The sequence below is a fragment of the Pimephales promelas genome, chromosome 25, assembly GCF_988280905.1.
Source record: "Pimephales promelas chromosome 25, fPimPro1.hap1.1, whole genome shotgun sequence".
Classification (NCBI taxonomy): Eukaryota; Metazoa; Chordata; class Actinopteri; order Cypriniformes; family Leuciscidae; genus Pimephales; species Pimephales promelas.
In genome coordinates, this window is record NC_142793.1 from 16,810,053 (window position 1) to 16,831,031 (window position 20,979).

The following is a 20,979-nucleotide window of genomic DNA, read 5'->3' on the forward strand; positions in this document are numbered from 1 at the left end:
TCCTTCCACTCTGTTTCCAGTTTGTCTTCTGCTATCGCAGGCAGAGAAGCTTTCAGCATTCTAGAGCTCTTTCAGTACCGGACTGTTACACATGTACACACTTTCAGGGCTTTTAACATCAAACATACTGCAGTGAGCTGTTTAATGGGACTAGCAGAGGCAGTTGAAACGCTTCCTTTAATTTCTGTTTGACCGTGAAATGCATTAAGAATCCATTTTGTATTTAGAACGTGTAGTGAAACAACATTTAAAAAGAATAAATTCAAGACAGGACTGGATTTCAAGCTATATATTAGCGCATTGTTGAGAGTTACAAATTTGGCTCATCTGACTTTCCTATCAGATTTGGTTTCACTAAATAATCATAGCAGATTTGGCGGGATGAGGGGTGTGTGTGTGTGTGTATGGGGTTGGGGTTGTGTCCACTGGAAAAGAAAAGACTGTCCGTCACGGTCTCTTGCCATCTGGCCTTGAATTTCCTCTCAGACCCTCCCTCTGAAAATGATTTGCGGACAGAGGGGTGTCATCGTGTTATGGGCTCTACCCGTCACAGAGGACAGCTGGCTAACTCTAATCAGATGGTAGCAGGCATGTGTGTGCACATAAGCGTGTGTATGTGTGTGTGAATGGTTTTATCTGGCAGGGGGAAAGCTGGCCGCACCCCTCGGTCCTGCTCTCAGGGAAACACCTGCATTGAGCCTGTAGATCATATCAGTCTAAGCTGACTGACTCCCAGAGAGGGGATTGTTCAGACCACCATCTGCTTCTGGAGGCTGACCTTTACTTGTATCCATATGGCAGTTTGTCGTTCCTCACCATGCATGCTTGTGCGCTAAATGAGCAGGTAGATCATTAGCCTGTTAGTGGGGTTGGACCCAGTCAGAATGCCTTGATTTATCACAGTTAAACAGAATTTGTTCTGAAAGGCAGATTTGAGTTCAGTTCTTTGAGTAAAGTCGCAAACATTGAAGAAGTTCTCTGAATTGAAATGCCCGAGGTGTTTTTTTTTTTTTTTTGAGAAATGATCAAATAAAAAGATATGCTGAAATATTAGTATGCATAGTTGTTAAGTGATCTGTCACATACTTTTGTTTTCAATTGTATTTAAATATGAAATGAATATAAGCTAAACCATATTTATTTATCAATATTAAAGAATTATTATAATCATATATTTATATTATACATATTTAATATATATATTTACAAATTACATATTATAATTATTTATATAACATACATTTAATTATATTGTATTTTCATTTTGTTATATTTATGTGATAATAAAAAACAACTATTATTTTGTTGTTGTTGTTGTTATTATTATTATCTTTCACAAAACTCAACCTGAATGTGTGTGCAGTGCACACAAATAAAATAAAACTATATACATATATGACTATATACTAGGGCTGCAACAACTAATCGATAAAATCGATTATAATCGATTATGAAAATCGTTGTCAACGAATGTCATTATCGATTAGTTGGTCTGATTACGTCACGGGGATTGTTTACATGGAACATGCGCTTCTTACATGCGCTTCATGAGGCGCACATGCAGTCTCTCTCCCTCGCCGCTCTTGTATCGCGCGCGCCACACCGACTGTTTGAACGGAGCACATTATCTTCTGTCTCGCGCGCGCAACACGGACGGTTTGGAGCACATTATCTTCTGTCTCGCATGCGCACTCTTGATTCCGTGAGTTTGAACTAATTTGCGGGCATCAGGAAACCGCTATCAATATGCAGCATACACGAAAATCATTCACCTTTCGGTAAATTCGCCGTTTTAAAACCAAAATAGGTGACCTACGTTAATCGTGTATACTTTATGAAGCCATACTATAGTATAATGTGACGTGAGATAGAAATGTATATTTAAGTCATTAAATTCAAGTTAACCTAAGCTTTTCCCTCCACTGCGGCTGTCAGTCATTCTCTATTCGGTGTTCAAACAGCGCGTCGCGTTACAACAGTTAACATGATGAAACTCTTTCCAAGATGATTCAATGTTGTTATTATTATAATTGATCCGTAGATAAAGGTCTATGATGGTTTTTCTATCTTGCTAGACTTTTATTGCTGTAACTTAATCACTTTCTACTGTCTGTTAGATCACAACACTATAGTAGAGTCGGTGCAGTATAATTGTTCTTCACGTGCACAGTAGCCTAACTGAAATTTAAAACTGTTAAAAGAAAAGGCTTAATAAACTATTGCATAGATACTGTATAATACACAGTCAGTATGTCTTTCTCTTTCCTTGGTGGTTTTAACTTTAATGCGGCGGACACTGAAGAGCTGCGCGCCGCCCTGTGACTCCGTGTTGCTTCAAGCGCATCATTCAGCGCTCGCGATGCGCATAAGCACTTTGTGCAATTCTTTCATGATCATGTCATAATACTTTTGCGCAATGAAAGCTTATTAATAGCCTTTCTTGTTCTGTCCTATCTATTATATTTTGCTTCCTCACTAAACAGCTGTGCTTTACATTTAAAACAGTTGTGCATCTGATTTTAAAGATGTTTTTCATGAATGTATAACAATACAAAGAGCAATGTGTACATTTTACCAGAGTTAGTGCTACACTTATTTTCTCTTATTTGTTCCCCACTAAGGAATGTTTTTTTCACTAAATGTTCAGATTTTATAAAATTATTGTGCACTTGTGATATTTCTAGGCTAAGTTTTGCTGAGTTATCCACTAATCTAGTTTACAATAGCATTTTTGTCATAGGTTATGGTCATATACATTTTTTTTATTTGTTGTTTTTCTTTATAATGAAGTTGTCTGTATTAAGTAGATTGTTTAACACACAAAAGAGTGTGGTTTTTAGGGTTTTATTTTGTTATATTAATCAAAAAAAGGAATATAATTTTTTTTATCCGATTAATCGATTAATCGAAAAAATAATCGTCCGATTAATCGATTATCAAAATAATCGTTAGTTGCAGCCCTACTATATACTATATAACTTCTTACATAACATAACATACATTAGAAATACCTTTCAAAATTTCATGCAAAATTAATGGTTTTATTTATTTATTTATTTCAAGTCTGTTTTTGTGATTTATTTTTTTATTTATTTTTTAAATTACAAATATTACATTATAATAATATTATTATTATGTCTATCATTTGATACTGTTTTTTAGTTATTTATTTTTATTTACTGTTGCTTAAGATGTAGTGTAAACCAACAGGTAAATTCTGGTTCTCTTTAATGGACCCATGAATATTGCAATCTCAGTTTAGACCCATGATTCCTTAGTCATGGACCTCCTACAGAAAGTCTTTGTATTGTTAGTTTTGGCCATTGTGATTGTAATGACAGAGAGTCCTCGGAGTCGTCCATCAGGCCTGGCAGTGCAGCGGAGCCATTGTCCCAAAGATTTGGGGTTTCTGCCCTGCCCTGCCTGTCACTGTCACACCCACAGGCCAACACCCCAATACTTGTGGGTCATTTGAAACGGTCAAAGATTTGCGAGGAGAGCCAAATTCTTTTATCCAATCTCACCACTTTCCGTGAGTTGACAAGACGATGGCAAAATGATCAAATTGAGAGAGAGAGAGAGAGAGAGAGAGAGAGAGAGAGAGAGAGAGAGAGTATGTGAGCCATGCGTCAGGCTCTCAGCTTCTGACATCACCCTTTCCCTTCAGTGACCCATGCAGTCTAAACTCTCTACAAACAGACTCAGCAAGGAAATGACATCACTTGCAGTACGGAGAGTTAGTGTTATCTGAAATCAGAAGAAAGAACAATTTGGCTCAGTAGTAAGCTAAAAGTATTCTTACTAGCAAAGAGCTAAAGCTGCATTTACTGTATTATCACAACCTTTTAGGGACTGTAAATAATGAATTATCATTCACTCACACTCATGACTTTACAAACTTTTGTTTCCTGCAGGACACAAAAAGGATGACTATCATAACTCATTCACTATATTGCAAGTTTTCTGAAGTATAAGTGTGAGTAATATGCAGTTATACAGGTTTGGAAAGAGAGTGAGTAAATGATGACAAATGTAATTTTGTTGGTGAACTGTCCCTTTAAGGCATTGCACCTGTTGCCTTACTGAAAGTGAAAAGTCCTGAGAAAAGCACGCAGGATTTTCTTTAGGTTTGGTGGAAGAGACGGATGGTAGAGTAAGCTGTCAGTGCACAATGATTGACGAGACCATTTTTGGCGCCATCTTTCCCCATCTTTCAGAAGGAACGCTGAGGTTAACCCTGCCTCAATGTGAGGTCCATTTATCAGCTCGCTTTTAATTGCAAACAGCGGGTGATCCTCAGGGCTGCTTTACTTGCTGATCAAGCTGATATTGTAATTGAATGACCTTTAACCCACCACATCCTCAATGGTTTTCGTGGTGTGACCTCCACCAGCATAAGCATAATACTTTAGTAACTCCATTAGAAAGGAATGCCGTCCGACCCCCTCACTTTACAGCTAATTCTAGTCCAGCTGTTCAACTATAAGTCTTGTTTGCTTTTAACATTTTTGTAATCACTCACTTTTAAGGTTCAGTGTCGAGGAAGTCCTCACCAAACCTGAAGGATTTAAAAAAAAAAAAAACACTTCACTTAGTGTTGTCTAACATTGCTGAGTCATCAGAAGATTCAGATGTCCTGTTATTGGTGGATCATCAGCAATATATAATAGAATAAATATAATTTATAATTATGTATAATTCACATAATAGTGATTTTATTAATAATGTAACAAAAGTAATATATAAAATTAAGTTTTTTTATTATTTAATATTTATATAATTAATTCAATTAATATATTAGTATATAATGTAATATATATTATGTAATATATATATATATATACATATCAATAAAAATGTCTGAATCTATATGTTATTTATTATAATCTATGTATTATAATTAAATGTAATTATAAATATAATATATAATTAATATTCATACATATTCATAGTATAACTAGGGCTGTCAAACGATTAATCGCATCCAAAATAAAAGTTTGTGTTTGCATAATATATGTGGGTGCACTGTGTATAATTAATTTGTATATATATATAAATACACACAAATGCATGTATATTTAAGAAAAAATATTATTTATATGTAAAACATTTATATATAATATGAATTATATATAAATCTATATACAGTATATACATGAAAATATTTCTTAAATATATACAAGCATGTGTGTGTGTGTGCGTGTGTATATATATATATATATATATAAAATAATTATACACAGTGCACCCACATATATTAAGTAAGCACAAACTTTTATTTTGGATGCGAATAATCGCGATTAATCGTTTGACAACCCTAATTATAACAAATATGTATATATTTGTTATATTTTATACATTATAGTGTAAATATTGGATCAAGGATGACCCATTGATGGGGAAGTGTCAGAGAGAGGGAGGACTAACCCTCACAGTATTGTCCATCCTTCCATTTGTCCATATATTCCATACATTTTCCAAAGCGCTTGTCCTATGTAGGGCCGTGGGGAGATTGAAGCCTTTTCCAGTGTCTCAGGATGGGTCCATCACACACATGTATATTCACAATCACACCTATGGGCAAACTTACTGGGGTAAACCCAGAGGAAACCAACCCCAACACGGAGAGAACATGCAAACTCCACAGAAATTCCTCCTGACACAGCTCCAATTCTGCACTCACGTCATTATATTGACATAGTGTTGATGTTTTGTTGTTTGATGCTTGTTGGGGATTGGAGAAAAACCTGTAATCAGCTGTCATTCAGTATTTACTGAACTGATAGTGTTGTTTATCTTATCTCTTGTTGAGAGTGAACCGGTCGCTTTGATCGGTTTATGCTTTGGTTTTGTCTACTAAACTCCACGGGGGAGACTCTCAAAACTCAACATTCGTCGACAGGCTCTTTCTCTGTCCCTGTAAGTCCCCTTTCTCTCTGGAGGTTGTTTTGCAGGTTTGCCAAGTCCAGCTGAGCATGTTTTCAAGTGACTGAAAAGAATGAATTATGCAGCAGTAAGCATGCTTACAGCTGGCCGTTTGGAGAGTCTTTGATCTGAGAGCGGAGTGTGCATGAATGCCCGCATTGTGAGTGTAGAGAGTGTGTGTGTGCGTGTGTGTGTGTGTGTACATGAATGTTTGTGTTTGGAAGAATAGGGAGGCCCAGGTCTGGGTTAGAAGAGATTACACTGCAAGCACATTGGGTAAAGGCTAGCTGGAGAAAAATACCCTGACTGACAGTCAGATATTGTCCTTAAAGGAATAGTTTGCCCAAAAAAAAAAAATGAAGCTATTTACTTACCTTCATGTCATTCCAAACCCAAATGGCATCTGTCTTCCATAAAACACAAAAGGAGATGTTTTGAAGAAGGTTCACGTGGCTCTTTTCCATACAGTGGGGAAAAAAAGATCCATGTTTGGGTCAAAAAAGGACTTACCCAACTGTTGGTTTTAACATTTTTATTTAAACCTTTAAACCAACGGTTGGGTTTGATATTTGACCAACCTTGGGTTGAAACAACCCAGCAGTTTTTAGTGTATATTGTGACCAGAGGCTGTCAAACTTCAACAAGCACTATAAGCTCTATAGTTCATATTTACATTAGAGCTTCCATCACTCTAAAAAATGCTTGGTTGTTTCAACCCAAATTTGGGTCAAATATGGATAAATCCAAATGTTAAAAATGCAATTAAAAAATATACCGTTGAAAGTTGGGTTAAAATTTGAAATGACATTTTTAACCCAACATTTGGGTTTGTCCATATTTTACCCAAATTTGGGTTAAAACAACCCAGCATTGTTTAGAGTGTACCCCTTCATTTCAATTCTTCTTGAATTCAATAGAATAGCATTGTATGAGCAATAAGTTATGCACTAATCACCATATCATTCAAATCGCTTATTAAATGTTAATTTAGTACAATTAATTATTTTTTAAATATTTTTTTTATTAATTATTATTATTTTATTTTAATTAAATTATTTTATTTTATTAATTCTTTTATTTAATTATTTACAATTTTTAATAATAATTATATTTTATTTTATTTTGTGTTGTAAGCCGGTGACTAGCAAATGTTCAATATAGAAAAAAATAAACAATATATTGATTCTTTTTATCTATTGAATGATATATTCGACTGCCACAATATTGTAACTTTGAAGACAATATTTATTCATTTGATACATGCCATTAATTGAGGTTAATTAGCCTATATATAAAATAATGCAAAAATATGCAAAATTGAAATTGTATGAAAGACAGTTTGTGTTGCTGTCTAATAGTCTAATTGTTCATGTATTCATCATCACTGAAATAATTTCTTTAAAATATAAATATAGACTACATATGATTGTGTTGTCCATAAACAAGCATTTTTTTTGTTTTCTCTTACAGGTCGTAACGAATTAATTGCCAGATACATCAAACTCAGAACGGGAAAAACACGGACGAGAAAGCAGGTTAGTGGAGCTGCTTCAAATTCTAAGTTCAATTCTAAATAATGCGACTGATCTATTTCCAGTCAATTCACAACAGTGACAAGCCACGCTTTGTTCATAGCTTCAACCAAACGTCTCGCTGGCTTACTGCCTTCCTTAGTTACCGAAGCGTTCTTCAGCGAGCGGACACCTGTTGCTTTGTGCTCTCAGCTCACTGCAAATCTTTACAGTTTTGCTGTAAAGTCAGTTTGACTTAAAAACTAAATTCTTAAATAGCTGATTGCATGCTTCTTCCTGGTTCCTGAACAAATGATGTGAAAGGTTGTATTAGATGTTCTGTTTGTAATTAAAGTACATGTTTTTTGTGGCTAATTGCAGGGAGCCTTTCATCTCCATGGTTACAAAATACTTCTTTTGTGTTTGTCTGTGTGTGTGTGTGTGTGTGTGACCAGGTCTCCAGTCATATCCAGGTTCTTGCCCGGCGGAAATCCAGAGAATTTCACTCCAAGCTAAAGGTACATCTTATGTTTGACACAGTCTTCTGTGTGTATGTGTATTCTCTCAGGCCATATCAGTACTGAACAGTGTGTGTGTGTGTGTGTGTACGGGTGCCCTGCTGTTTGGCTGTCTGTAACCTAGATTTCCTGCTTGTGACTGCCCTGCTTAGTATGCAGTCAACTGGCTAACTTCTTTTCTCCTGCATGTTTGTCCGTTTCCTTCCTGTTTCGCACAAAAGTGTGTTTGTTTTGGAAGAAACTGCATTTTGCTGGGCGTTGCGTACACACTGAAAAAATGTGCGTTAATGTGTGATATACTTGGCTTGAGCAAAGTTGTTCAAGGACAAGCACATGATTTGAAAAAGGCAGACGTGATTCTATTTAGATATAATTTATGCATGAAACAATATATGAGGAACTATCCAATCTAATCCAAGATTTACAGACATGTCTATGCAGAGTTTCAGGTCACTGGCATTGTTAAAATATTTTTTTTAAATCATTTTATTCATTAAATGGTTAAAAAATATATTATGTGTTTAGATAATGAGTTTTTCAAATAAAATAAAAAATCTTTACCCAAACGGCAATTTGTTTGTTAAAAAATACATTCAGATTGTGAAATGCCTTTACTAAATTTACTAGTAATTTAGTAAAACTTTTCTTTTTAAATCAACCATTTAAAAAATATATATTTGACAATAAATATTTATAATTAATCGGGCTGTTAAACGATTAACCACGATTAATCGCATCCAAAATAAAAGTTTGTGTTTACATAATATATGTGGGTGCACTGTGTATAATTATTTTATATACAAATATTTATTTATATATATTTATATATTTATATATGTGTTTACATATATTTTATATATATATTAGTTTTTATATAAATACACACACATGCTTGTATATATTTAAGAAATATTTTCATGTATATACTGTATGAAGATTTATATATAATTTATATTATATATAAATATAAATATTTTATGTATAAATTATATTTTTTTCTTAAATATACATGCATGTGTGTGTATTTATATTTATATATATACACAAAATAATTATACACAGTGCACCCACATATATTATGTAAACACAAACTTTTATTTTGGATGCGATTAATCGCGATTAATCATTTGACAGCCCTATTAACTAATAAAACATTTAAAAATATATATTATTAAATTATTCAAAAAATTATATATTATGTAAAATTATATATAAAATTAGATTTTCAATAAAATATTAAAACATTTTGGGAAATAAGTCTCTTATCCTCACCAAGGTTGCATTTGATCGAGTACAGTACAATTGTTAAATATTTTTAAAATATAAAATAACTGTTTCCTATATAATTAAATATAATTTATTCATGTGATGCAAAGCTGTATTTTCAGCATCATTACTCCAGTCATCAGTGTCACATGATCCTTCAGAAATCATTCTAATATGCAGATTTGATGCTCAAGAAGCATTTATTATATTATCAATTTTGAAAACAGTTATTTTTTGTAGCATTGATTTGAAACCGGAATCTTTGGTAGCATTATAAATGTTTTTATTGTTACTTTTGATCAATATAATGTGTCTTTGCTAAAAGATAATTATTTACTGACTGTATACAGTTATATTAAAAAAAAAACACACTCACAAATTTTTCATTGTACTATTTACAACATAATGCATAGTGGCACGTTGGCTAATGTTGTGATCGTCTGACCTGTAAAGGAGGACTGGTCTCAGAGGATCATGCTTTTGAGCAGCTGTGGCATCTGGTGGTTAAACAGCGAATGACAGTTCAGACTCACTTGTATGAATACACTTTGACAAGTTCAAGTATGCAACGTTGTCTACTGCAGAACAATAAAGGTTAGACAGATCAATATCATTTTCATACATTGTAGACTTAAATATTGCTGACTGACCACTAATACTTAAAGTCGGCATGAAATGGAAGTTGCGATCGTCTTTTGTCCCCATTTTGATGTATATCCGCATGAAACAGTTTCTTGAAAGAAAAAAAATGCAGGACAAGATTTGATTTTGTCCATCAGGAATTGATTGGATAGTTGCAATTGGTAGATCTCATGTGATTGCCGGGTTTGTCCCGCCCTCGCGCCAGTAAACAGAAGAGATGTCACTGCAAGAGGGAGGGGTTTCATGCTGACTTTAATATGAACAAAACTAAACCTGCTGTTAATAAGGTAAAACCTCTGATTAGTCTTTAATGTTTTCGCCCTGATGCTTTTGCCTTCTTTATAAGCCTGATAGTGGACAAAAGGCGGGAATAGGATCGGTTACTCATTTGATTATACACAAGGCTCTTCTTTGAGCGTATGCACTCCAGTACTTGACCAGAATGAAAGCCCTTGATCAGACACTCGGACATGCACTCTAGCTGACAAAAACAGCTCACATTCTTCAAATGAGTAACACAAGCCACATAAAGTCAAAACTTTACCACATGGTTCATGTGCAATGCATTATGGGAGCTCAGAAACTAGTTACGAGAACATGTTGCTGGTCTTACTGTACATTCACAGTAATTCACATGATTCAGAAGCACTCTGTGCCTAATTAAATGTAGTTCCTCGCATACAGTTTACCTTGCCATTTAGTTTGAAATTTAAAGATTCACGTCTCCGTAGAGCAGTTTAAATGGTCCTTACCTACTTTTTCACGCCGTCAGGTCTTAAGACAATTTCATTTGTAGAAATGATGAGACCTTCTGTCTTTAAGTCATAAATAGAGGAGCTGAATGTTCTCTGTCATGTGTGTCGTTGAAGGACCAGAGCGTGAAGAACGATGCGATCAGCAGGATGGCAGCCATGTCTTCAGCACAGATCGTCTCGGCCACGGCCATCCACAGCCGGCTGGGGCTCGCGGGACTCCCACGGGCCACCATACCTGGGTCCACAGGGGTAAGACATGCCCCAGCACACTTTAAAGCCATAAAAGAATATATCCATGCGTATGGTTTCAGTCTACCTCTGCAGTTCATTTGTGAATGAGTGTTACTATTGCTCCCTTTCTAGATTTGGCAGGTGCCAACAGGACAGCCTGGTTCCTCACAAGAGTAAGTATATACAACTTAAACTTAGTCAGTTACACATGGCTGAACCGTAATAAACAACTTGTTGCAAACAACAAAATGCCACGTTGTTATAATGAGCTCTCTTGTTCCTCAGTATAAAGCCGTTTTCACAGCAAAATTACCCTATCCAGACGGCCACTGCTATTGCAGGTTTGTATTAATTATTAATTTGTAATATAATTTAGTTTATATAATATAAATAAAATATTAGGGCTGTCAAACGATTAATCGCATCCAACATAAAAGTTTGTGTTTACATATTTCATATGTGGGTGCACTGTGTATAATTATTTTATATATATATATATATATATATATATATATATATATATATATATATATAAATACACACACATACATGTATATTTAAGAAAAAATATTATTTATATATAAAATATTTATATTTATATAAAATATAAATTATATATAAATCTATATACATGAAAATATTTCTTAAATATATACAAGCATGTGTGTGTATTTTTATATATATATATATATAAAATAATTATACACAGTGCACCCTCATATATTATATAAACACTTTTATTTTGGATGCGATTAATCGTTTGACAGCCATATAAAAATTATATAACATGAAATGAGAATTACATTACTTGGTTGAAGAATTGTTTATTATTAAAATTGAATTAATATGATTAATGTATAATATTATGTATTTTCTATGTAATATAAATAATTTAAAAGTATATTTACACTATTATATATTTATATATTTGCTTTAATTGTAATATTATATGTAAATGTATAAATGTTGATATGTGTACTATCATATAAAAACAATGTAATTTTAATTATTTAGTCTAAGAAAATGTATTAATTAAAAAAAAAAATCTAGTATATTTATTATAGTTAAATCACTCTTAAAGGGACAGTTCACCCAAAAACTAAAAATTCTGTCATTTAAATTTCAGTTTTGGGTGGACTATCCCTTTAATGGCTCTGGTCTTATTTCTTTAATCCATCACTGATGTGTGTGTGTGTAGCTTACGAGTCCCCCACAGCGCTCACAGCTGCTGTCCCGGTGTGGCACGGGCGCTCTATCGGCACCTCTAAACTGCGGCTGGTGGAGTTCTCCTCCTTCCTGGAGCATCAGCGGGACCCAGATTCAGTGAGTAATTCACACATACCCACAATTACTGCAGAAGAGCAGCCTTGACCTGCTTTACCAGCCTCAAAAATACTGCTGCTTTACTTCTTCAGCACTGAACATCTACATGGAAAAGTACATGCAGACCAACATCATCATCACAATAAAATCATCAAACTGCAGCTCTGCAGTTTTTATCATCTGTTAAGCATTGTAGAATGTAATAATATTATATTATATTATATTTAGAAATATATATATATATTCAGCAGAATTATTATAAAAGGGTGTTTATGATTTATAACTAAAAAAAAAAAATTTCTATTTTATTCTATTTATTTTTTGGTGGTGTAACTAGTTGTTTAATGCACATGCTCAAAAGCATGATGCAACATTTCTAAAGTAAGAAATCGATAATTGAATAAAAAAATAAATATTATTTATTTACTTAAATGTATTGCTTAAATACTCTTTTCACCAGATGAGTAATATGTGAAATTTATATATTTATTTTGATTTAAGATACTTTTACCATAAATGCTACAATGGATTTTAGTAGTATTGTATTATTTTACTCGCATATCCTTGGTGTTTAATATAATATAATATAATATAATATAATATAATATAATATAATATAATACTTATTATTACTTATATTTACTTATTATTTATTAAGTAATTGTGTTTACTGTAAAAAAATATTGTTGGTTTAACTTAAAAAATGAAGTAACCTGGTTGCCTTAAAATTTTAAGTTAATTAAAATGGAAAAATTGAGTTAATACAATGAAGGAGATTAATTTAATCGGAAACTAAAAATATTATGTTATCTGAACTACATAAATGATTTAAGTTGATTTGACGAAAGAAAAAATGTTGTGATTACAAATCATGAATTTTTTTTTTACATTGATGAAATGAAATGCTTAATTATAATATAATATAATAGTTATAATAATCATATAATATAATATGAGAATATAAATACAGTACTACATTACTTAGTGGTAAAATTGTTTATCAAATTTATATTATTGAATCATAATATATTTGTTTCATAATATAAGAATCACATAACTTGGTGAAAGTATTGAGTTTGCATTTAGGCTTGGATCAGCAAGCTTGTGCGATGCTTTAAAAAAATGTAAATCCACGGACAGCAGCTGCCGGCCGCTTGGGTCTTATTGGAGATGGTCATGATGACCAGGGTCACATCCTGCGCTTTTCCTGATCCATTGATAATGATGGAAAACAACAGAAGCTCAAGATTGCATTTCTTAAGTCATTTTCAGCTCAAATTAAATGATATTTTCTGGTGCAGAACTGACCCTGCTTATTATGATGGTAGTTCTTCAAAAGTGTTTTTAGATCAGCTGACCGATGCTGAATGTCCTATTTACACCCTGATCTGACTGCAGTCAAGACAATGAAGACAAAACCATATGTGCAGATTAAAAGTGAGATCTGGGAAAAACTTCTTGTGACCTACAGGTTATCAAAATGTCTTGTGCCCGTGTTAAAGCAGACCTGTGTTATCTATCATGTTGGCAGCGTCTGTATGAAATGCTTGTCCCTCTGGTCTGGCGTGACAGCAGCTATTAATCAGGCGTTATACGCAGAACCGGTCGTGTTCTCGATACAGTCGTCCAGCCACACAAACATTCAGTAGATCCTGAAACAGCTTCACAAATGCAATCAGAAATGCTTCATTACTGATACAAATAACATTTGGGAATAGCAATTTAACTCATTGAAAATGATAAACTAAAAAATATTGTTGCTTCGACAACAAACATTTTACAAAAAAAGGTTGTTAGTTTATATGTTGGATCGATCTAATTCGCAACTCTTTGTGCAGTACAACAAGCATCTGTTCGTGCACATCGGCCAGACGAGTTACTCGTACAACGACGCGCTTCTGGAGACGGTGGACATACGTCAAATCTACGACAAATTCCCGGAGAAGAAGGGTGGGCTGAAGGAGCTGTTTGGGAAAGGACCTCAGAACGCCTTCTTCCTGGTCAAGTTCTGGGTGAGTCAGTTTGAGCAGTCGGGCTGCGGCCTAGCGGCCTAGCTGTTAGCGCATGTGCTGCTATGCTCATGCTAACTATACAAATTCAGTTCAAATCATTTTCCAAACCTTTTTCCACATCTTTATATGTTCTACTTCACTTCTCAATCCAATACAAATGTCCAGAAACACCTGTAATAGTGAGACAATTTTTTTAAACAATGGTGTCAACACCTGATAGCACACGTACATCACAGAGACGTCTATTTGATGCGTGTGTTTACATCTGGAAGATGTATTTGTTAGAGTGTTTGCTCATCTGCAATACGTCTATAGGACGTTTCCTGTCAGATCTCAAATAGATGTTTAGAAAATCTTTAAGATGTAATGATTTAGAATGAATGTTAAACTGACATCTTAAAGACGTCTAACAGATGTTCGTAAACAGCAGATGCTTTCTAGATGAAGTGATCTTTAACAGACATCTTGCAGACGTGCGTGTGCTATCCCCAGGTAGCACAAGTCTATTTGATGTGATGTTTACATCTGGAAGACAAATTTTTAAGAGTATTTTTAAAAATTATTTAGGAGACGTATTTTTAACGTTTAGAAGACGTATTTTTAACGTTTAGAAGATGTCAGTTTAACATGCATTCTAAATCACAAATTTACATCTTAAAGACATCTTCTAAACGTCTATTTGACATCTGACAGGAAACGTCCTATAGACGTTTTGCTGATGAGCAAACACTCTTAAAAATGCATCTTCCAGATGTAAACATCCCAGATATATATATTTGTGATGGCTTTTAAGAATAAATAAAAGTCTGGGTCGGTTATTTTCACTTTTGGCTCTTTTTTAATACAAATAATTTTCATATTGAAAGCCATCATTGTCAATATAAAACGTTTAAGTAGTAAATACAATGTTCATTTGTAATTTTGTACATTTTGAACTTTAATTCTAAAATAAACCTAAAAGACTGAAAGTCTGGATCTGGGATCAAATGTTAAACAATAAAAATCAGACATCAATAAAAAAGACATTTGAAAAAAATGTAAAAGTTGTGTACTCTTTTACATCAGCATTATAAGCGAGCACCAGCAGTGACCTGCACGCGCTTGAGTTGAGGCAGCTGAATCGCTTCAACACGTCTGCGTTTGATTAAAGTGCTGTGTTAAAGCCAGCAGTGGTGTGTTTAATCCCTGTGAAACACAGTGCGCTCTGTCCTTTAATACTGCTGATGCTGGGTTTGATAGGGAGCCTTTATTTGAACACCTGCTGCTCTGAGCGACAGGTGCAAGCGCATCACGGTCTCATCCTGGACACACACCGAAATAAAGAACTGAAGGTTAACACTTATTACACTCTTACCTCGGACACTAGTTTTCGTTGCTGGCCAAAACATGCCAGGTTTACCTTTTAATTATGGGGGGTTTTAGGACAACTGCAATTGAAATGAATAGAGTTATCTCTACACAATTATGGCATAGTAAATCATGTTTTATAACCTTGAAATCTCTGAGACTGTACAAACCATTTTTTTCTTATGTTCTTTCAAAAGCATTTGATATCTCAACGTTTTAAAATAGATTTGCAGATGTTTGATGAAAATCAGACTCTGTGATTGTAGGTGTGTGTGTGGCCTTGATAAACTTCACAGAAGGCTCTATTCACCGGTTAAAGGAGCCAAATAGTTTACTGTTGACAAAGCGGCTTTTATTTTTTTTCAGCGTCTGACAAATTACTCTTTTATTTGCCCAACTGTATGTAAAGCCTGCGGTGGAAGTGGCTTTTGTCAATGTTTTCCCTCCATCCGTCACTGAGCTGTTATCTGGTGCGTCCACAGGCCGACCTGAACTGCAACATCCAGGAGGATTCTGGGGCTTTCTACGGCGTGACCAGTCAGTACGAGAGCTCAGAGAACATGACCATTACCTGCTCCACTAAGGTCTGCTCCTTTGGGAAACAAGTGGTGGAAAAAGTTGAGGTGAGTGCTAATGAATATTATAAATAAAGGAGGAAAAAGATGTTTGTAAACGTCAAAATGTATCCTATCAAAAGTAAACTCAAAATGCACTTGTTTTTGGTCATATTATTCTATATATTTGTATTATTGTGTATATGTTTAACGGTAACACTTTACAATAAGGTCCATTAATGAATGTATTAACTAACATGAACTAACAATGAGCAACAGATTTGTTACTGTATTTGTTAATCTGTGTTGATGTTAGTTAATAAAAATAAAGCTGTTCATTGTTTGTTCACGTTAGTTCACAGCGCATTAACTAATGTTAACAAGGTACATACATACATACATATATATACATATACATACATAAATCAGTAAATCAGAACAGTAAATCCATTTTGATGAATTTGAGTAAAACTGTGTTTTCTTTAGCAAGAAAATGGGAAGATGAACATTTTCTGTTTCAAATTTTCACATAGCATTTGTAGGTTATAATAACAATAAAAAATTAAATCCAGGTTTTGATTTTCAAAGATTTATTATAAAAACAGATTTTTTTCCCAAAATGCAATAAATCCATTAATTTTTTTTTTCCAAAATGCAATTAATCAAAATAAAATTTTATACACATTGAATTTGTTTTCTTGTGCATATTATAAATCCATTGCTTTAATATAACAATATTCATGAACACTTTACGGTAAGGGTACACTATCATGACTTCATGTATAAATGAATGCATGGAGGTTATCTTTGGTGGTGAGGCTATTCAGCGCTGTGCAGAGCTGTCCTTGGGCCACGGGGGTGAGTGCTTATGAGTAGTTTGGATCTGACCACGCGGTGGTCAGTCCAGCACTCAGCTCCACGCATAACACGGGTGATGGGGACATCCTTTCTGTCCTTTTGACGGACAATCACATAGTCAAGAAGATGCCAGTGTTTTGAGCAGGGATGCTGCCAGGTGGTCTTAAGCCTGTTCTTCATCTGGAAGATGGTGTTAGTAATGCCCAGCTGGTGCTCCGCAAAGAGGGAGAGGAGTCTGAGCCCGTCGTGGTTCATTTTCCCCACACCATGCTGGGCAATGACTTCATGACTCCATACCAGGTGCTCCGTGCCCACTCTAGCATTGAAATCTCCCATGAGTCTGAGCTTGTCTGTAGCCGGTATTTTCTGTAAGATGGCATCAAGAGCTCAGTAGAAATCCTCTTTGAGGTTGTGCTCGGCATCAAGGGTTGGAGCATATGCACTGATGAAAGTGGTGAAGCGTTCCTTTGCCAGGGGAATCAGTCTTTCATTGATGCCGATGGGGGATTCCGGAATGCACTGCAGCAGTTTAGACTTTACAGCAAAGCCAACTCCATGGTTACGGCGAGTGCCTTCGGGGACACCCTTCCAGAAGAAGTGTACCCAGCACCAACCTCTGTCAGGGAGTCCTCCCCATGTAGTCTGGTCTCGCTGAGCGCTGCTATGTCGATGTTATATCTTGCGATCAGGAGTTTCGGCCAGGTCCAGTAGTGTGCGAACGTACCACGAAGCAATGCTTAACTTTTTTTCACTCTGAGTTTTCGACCGCAAAACACACACACACACATACATACATATATACATACATACACACACACACACATACATATATATGTATACATATACATTGTTGTGTGTGTATATATATATATATAAACTGTATGAATTCATTTAATTATTGAATTAAAATCTTTTATTTCTGTGTGTCTGTTCTGGTAGACGGAGTATGCTCGGTTTGAGAACGGACGTTTCGTGTACAAGATCAGTCGGTCTCCCATGTGTGAATACATGATCAACTTCATCCATAAGCTCAAGCACCTGCCTGAGAAGTACATGATGAACAGCGTACTTGAAAACTTTACCATCCTCCTGGTATGTCATTCTGTTATCTAAATCCGCATAGTCAGTGTCACATGTGTCCTCCTCGCGTTGGCGGTTTCTAAAAGCCGGGTTTCTCGCACTGTTGCTGCAGGTGGTGACGAACAGAGACACTCAGGAGACCCTGCTGTGCATGGCCTGCGTGTTCGAGGTGTCAAACAGCGAGCACGGCGCTCAACATCACATCTACAGACTGGTCAAAGACTGAGGCTCCCGACACTAACAGCAGTCTCACACACAGAACAGTGGAGACTTTATATTCACTGAGGCTTTACACAGCTGACGTCCGCCAAGAGCGGCAAAGCCTGACGGACTAAGAAGAGCCTTTGAATGACTCGAGCTCATTTTAAGTGGCCGTGCCTCGGTCAGTCCCACCCCAGAAGGCTTTTTGTCACGTTTTTGGGTGAGGTCTGGAATGAATAATTACTTTATAATTTGTTCTTCACTCGGGTTTTTGGTGTTTGTTTTTCTTTAACCTGTCGTGGGTGAAACGGTACAGTTTTGTTATTTTTGTCCGGATGTCTGTTTAACTCGGTTGATGTTTTAAACCACAAATGTGTTTTGAAAGAACGTTGCTTAGCCTATATAAAGTTGTATTGTCATAGTACATGGAAGCTTTTTTTCCTGTTGTTCAGCCTTTTATTCTCACATTGAACTACATTTCAATGGCTTAATTTGCCCCTGGTATTTGTTTTTGTTTTGTTTGTTTTTTCACATTGAGTGGATTTAACTTTAATGAAAGAGCATAAAAAGGTACTGTATTATTTATGTGGAACTACCTGCCTTACACTGCACATGGGCTGTTCCAGGACTGAAACACTAAGAAACAAATCATTTTCTTCATAGAAAACAACAGAAGGCAAATACAAACCTTAATCAGTTTAGTTTATTTGTAAATTTGCATTTAAAACCCAAGTATGTAACTTTTTACGTGTTATAAATAAGTAAAGCCATTTCATGGGTTAACTTTAGCGACTCTCTAGTTCTACACAACAACACTGACTCGACCAATGGCGTGATTTGGGGCGGGGCAATCATTTGCCAAATGGCAAACTCCGTTAGGAGGCGCTAATGGGGCAAAGAAATAAATCACATACTTAGGCTATATATTTCCATATCAGAATAGGCTACACAATTAAGGTAATTTACATAGCAAAATCGCCAAAGCATATTGTGCCTTACTGTTTATCATCACAGACTGTCTATTTGTGAGTAAAAGTAGATAACCTCACTTGATGTTTGTATTTTGTCCCACAAAAAAAACATTTTTGTTGGTAAAGCCAGTCTAAGTAGGTCACATGTCTCTCTTGTACACCAAATAAAACGCATTCTATCACTTCTGTTCATGCCAAGTGAAAGCTACAGGTGTTGAAAGTGCCTTTTGTTTTTGTTTTCCAGCTCCGAAAATGGTATATGCCAAAAAAAAACAAAAGGAAAAAAAGGTCAGATTTGGATTCTATCACCATAATGCCTTTGACATTTTTAAAAAGCTGGGGAAAATATTTCATTAATTTATAGAAATATATTTTTCATTTCAACATGAATCAAATAATACGTCAGAAATTCATTTTTCACCCTGTAAAGAAAGCAGTTGATTGTGGTGTCATGTAGGGAAAGAGATTTCATGTACATCAAATGACATGTTACAACGACAGCCAGAGCGATGAGTGACACAGAGCCGTTTTTGTTGATGACTCCTTAATCAAATTGTTGATTTCAGTCTTATTTACCACACACGATTGTGGGTTCTGTTTTGTTGGTTTGTTTTTGTCCTGTTTTACATGTTTTGCAGAGTATCTGTTAGTAAAATGAGCATTAAAACGGAACACTAATGTATTTGACGGCATTTTGTTTTCAGTAAAGAGAGCACTGAAACGCTGAGTTTGGGTAGCTTTTTAATAGGTGTTTTCAATCGTGTATATTTTCCTTGAGGGGATGACACGAAAAGAAAATGAAAATAAACTTTTAGTGTTTGTACTGCAAACTGTTTTAATGAGCTTCTCTATTTTCTCTGCACTAAATAACTAGCATTGACCCTTTGCACATTTCAGGTTTCTCAGAAGAGAAAGTCTTCATAGTTGGGTAAACAGTGGGGAATGGGAGACTAACTTACATTTACATTTATTTTTCGTGTTCCCATTTGCTCAAATAGCAAAAGAAAAACTCAATAATAGTGTTTTTACAACTTAATAAGGGTAAAGAAAGTAGGCTGCTATAATTGTAGACTACCAAACTATAAAACACTTGTAGGATTTACGATAGGCTACTGATGACAAAATACGTCACAGTCTGTGAAAAGGTCCAGTATTGTTTGTTCACACACATACTACATACACACGTTTTTGATGAACACATACTGTACGTAGCCTGTGTGCTGGACGCTAAAAAAACATAGGCTATGTAATGTTTATTACGACCAATAAGTGGCAGTACATAGTCAATAATGACACGCTACATTATCGTTTTCTTCAACTAAAATTGAATAAAAATTAACTATAAATTAAATCAACATTATTATATTATATTAAATAAATAATTAAAATAATAATAGTTCTAAATACAATAATATACTAAATTTATTATGTAGGCCTTTTTTTAATTATTGCCTAGGCTAGCAAAAAAAAAAAAAAAAAGAAAAGAAAAAAAAGGCTAGCCTACTTGCCATTATGAATACTAGTGCAAAATGCCCGTGCAAAAAAAAAAAAAAAAAAAAAATGTTGTGTGTGTTTTTAGCAATTGTTGGTTTGGTGCTTTTGCATTTGTGCAAAATAAAATCAACATTATTATATTATATGAAATAAACAATTTAAATAATAGTAGTTGTTAATACAATAATATACTATTACTGTTATTGTACAGATTTATTATGTAGGCTTTTTTTTAATTATTGCCTAGGCTAGCAAAAAAAAAAAAAATAAATAAATAAATAAATAAAAATA

General features: G+C 34.6%; 1 protein-coding gene across 4 annotated transcripts in view; it reads left to right on the top strand.

Moving 5' to 3' along the window:
- Positions 1 to 20,033, top strand: part of tead1a (TEA domain family member 1a) — a 41,595-nt gene extending 21,562 nt beyond the window's left edge. For all 4 annotated transcript variants that reach the window (XM_039648127.2, XM_089127464.1, XM_039648126.2 and 1 more), the window contains 10 exons: positions 7,396 to 7,460; positions 7,892 to 7,954; positions 10,732 to 10,866; positions 10,981 to 11,021; positions 11,134 to 11,189; positions 12,047 to 12,171; positions 14,010 to 14,183; positions 16,013 to 16,153; positions 17,882 to 18,034; positions 18,135 to 20,033. In XM_039648127.2, coding sequence (XP_039504061.1) covers positions 7,396 to 7,460; positions 7,892 to 7,954; positions 10,732 to 10,866; positions 10,981 to 11,021; positions 11,134 to 11,189; positions 12,047 to 12,171; positions 14,010 to 14,183; positions 16,013 to 16,153; positions 17,882 to 18,034; positions 18,135 to 18,248 — 1,067 coding nt within the window. In that variant the 3' untranslated portion in view covers positions 18,249 to 20,033. The remainder of the gene's footprint in view (positions 1 to 7,395; positions 7,461 to 7,891; positions 7,955 to 10,731; positions 10,867 to 10,980; positions 11,022 to 11,133; positions 11,190 to 12,046; positions 12,172 to 14,009; positions 14,184 to 16,012; positions 16,154 to 17,881; positions 18,035 to 18,134) is intronic.
- Positions 20,034 to 20,979: the final 946 nt, after the last annotated feature.